The sequence below is a fragment of the Nicotiana tomentosiformis genome, chromosome 5 (assembly GCF_000390325.3).
Source record: "Nicotiana tomentosiformis chromosome 5, ASM39032v3, whole genome shotgun sequence".
Lineage (NCBI taxonomy): Eukaryota > Viridiplantae > Streptophyta > Magnoliopsida > Solanales > Solanaceae > Nicotiana > Nicotiana tomentosiformis.
The window spans coordinates 38,842,156-38,843,521 of NC_090816.1; the positions used below are offsets into that span (position 1 = coordinate 38,842,156).

The 1,366-nt window shown below is 37.1% G+C and overlaps 1 protein-coding gene across 1 annotated transcript; it reads left to right on the top strand.

Annotated features, from left to right (window-relative positions):
• The first annotated feature begins 647 nt into the window (after nucleotides 1-647).
• Nucleotides 648-1,115, top strand: LOC138892200 (uncharacterized). Its single transcript, XM_070175905.1, has one exon. The coding sequence runs from the start codon at nucleotides 648-650 to the stop codon at nucleotides 1,113-1,115; it is 468 nt and encodes a 155-aa protein (XP_070032006.1).
• The last annotated feature ends 251 nt before the right edge of the window (nucleotides 1,116-1,366 follow it).

Genomic DNA, 1,366 nt, shown 5'->3' on the forward strand with positions numbered 1-1,366 from the left:
TGTTTTATGTATCGTAAAATCCATTAAACCACTCACCACATGCCCCTTATTCTAATGGTGAAACCTTTGCCAAATTCTCATTTTTCAGTCCATGCATGAGCTGTAACCCCCTCTTTACCAACCACAAAATCTTCCCATTTTTATTTTCAAAGTTCTTCAACCTCTTCATAATCATACATACATAGCCTTCTCTTTGTTCCTCCATTTTAATCTTCTTCCTCTTCTTCATCAATCTCCTTCTTCTCCTCCTGCTCACACAGAGAAGGAAAAGAAGAAAACATACGAAGAAGAGAAGAAGAAATACTTTTTGTATTCTTTGTGGAGAAACAAAAAACCATCAAATTTTCATCATTTTCCCAAGCTTTTCTTCCATATACATAAACTTTTTGTCATTCACGTAGGTAATGCCCTTCTCTTCAAAACTTTATCTTATTTTCGGTTTCCAACGAAGAAGGATCACAGCAGGCTAGGTTAAACGATCAAAAGATTCAAACCAATTAATTCGGAATTGAGGTGTAATTGATTAGTATTTTTCATTTTGTCTTTCTCCTATTAAATTTTGGGTTCCAAGCCCAAAAAAATATAATATCAACATAGAACGGAATAAACAAACCTTCGGAGAAAAAAGAGATTTGACGAGAAGAAAAATGAACGGTGATAACAGGCCGAAGACGTTATGGAAGATCTTGAAGAAACGGCTAGGATTTACTGGGCTGGCTTGTTGTGGGCCTTCTTGGAATATGAGAGCATCAGACGTCGAAGAAGAAGAGGAGGAAACCCAAATTTACGGGGATGAAGAAGAGCTCATGATAGAAGGACGGCTGAATTTGGCGATGGTGTTGGCGGCGGAGCGAATAGGGAGCGTGACTCCCACGATGCAATTCAAGACGTTGATGAGATTATTCGAGGAAATGGACGATAAAGATGAGATGAACAATAAAGAAGGGGGCGGCATTGATGCGGTGTGTTGCGTGTGCATGGAGAGGAATAAAGGCGCGGCTTTTATTCCATGCGGACATACTTATTGTAGGATTTGTTCAAGAAAGCTTTGGTTGAATAGAGGCTTGTGCCCTCTTTGTAACAACACCATTGATGATATCCTTGACATTTTCTAATGTTATTCTTCACATTTTTCTTCTCTTTATTCTTTTTCAAGTTGTTGAACTTTTTTCTTGATTGTCAAAAAGAGGAGATAAAATATTTCACAGTTCTTTGACGATGTAAATTAGGTTGGATGCCCTGTAGCAGACAATCTACTACTTGCTTCTGCATATTTTGTAGGGAAATGAAATGAAGAAAAGAAAAGAAAGGAAAGCAATATTCGAAAAAGAAGAAAGCAAAAAGATATATATATATATTAGTCTTG

Excerpts from the sequence above, each read along its gene's own strand:
- LOC138892200 (XM_070175905.1), top strand. The coding sequence starts at position 648 with ATGAACGGTGATAACAGGCCGAAGACGTTATGGAAGATCTTGAAGAAA.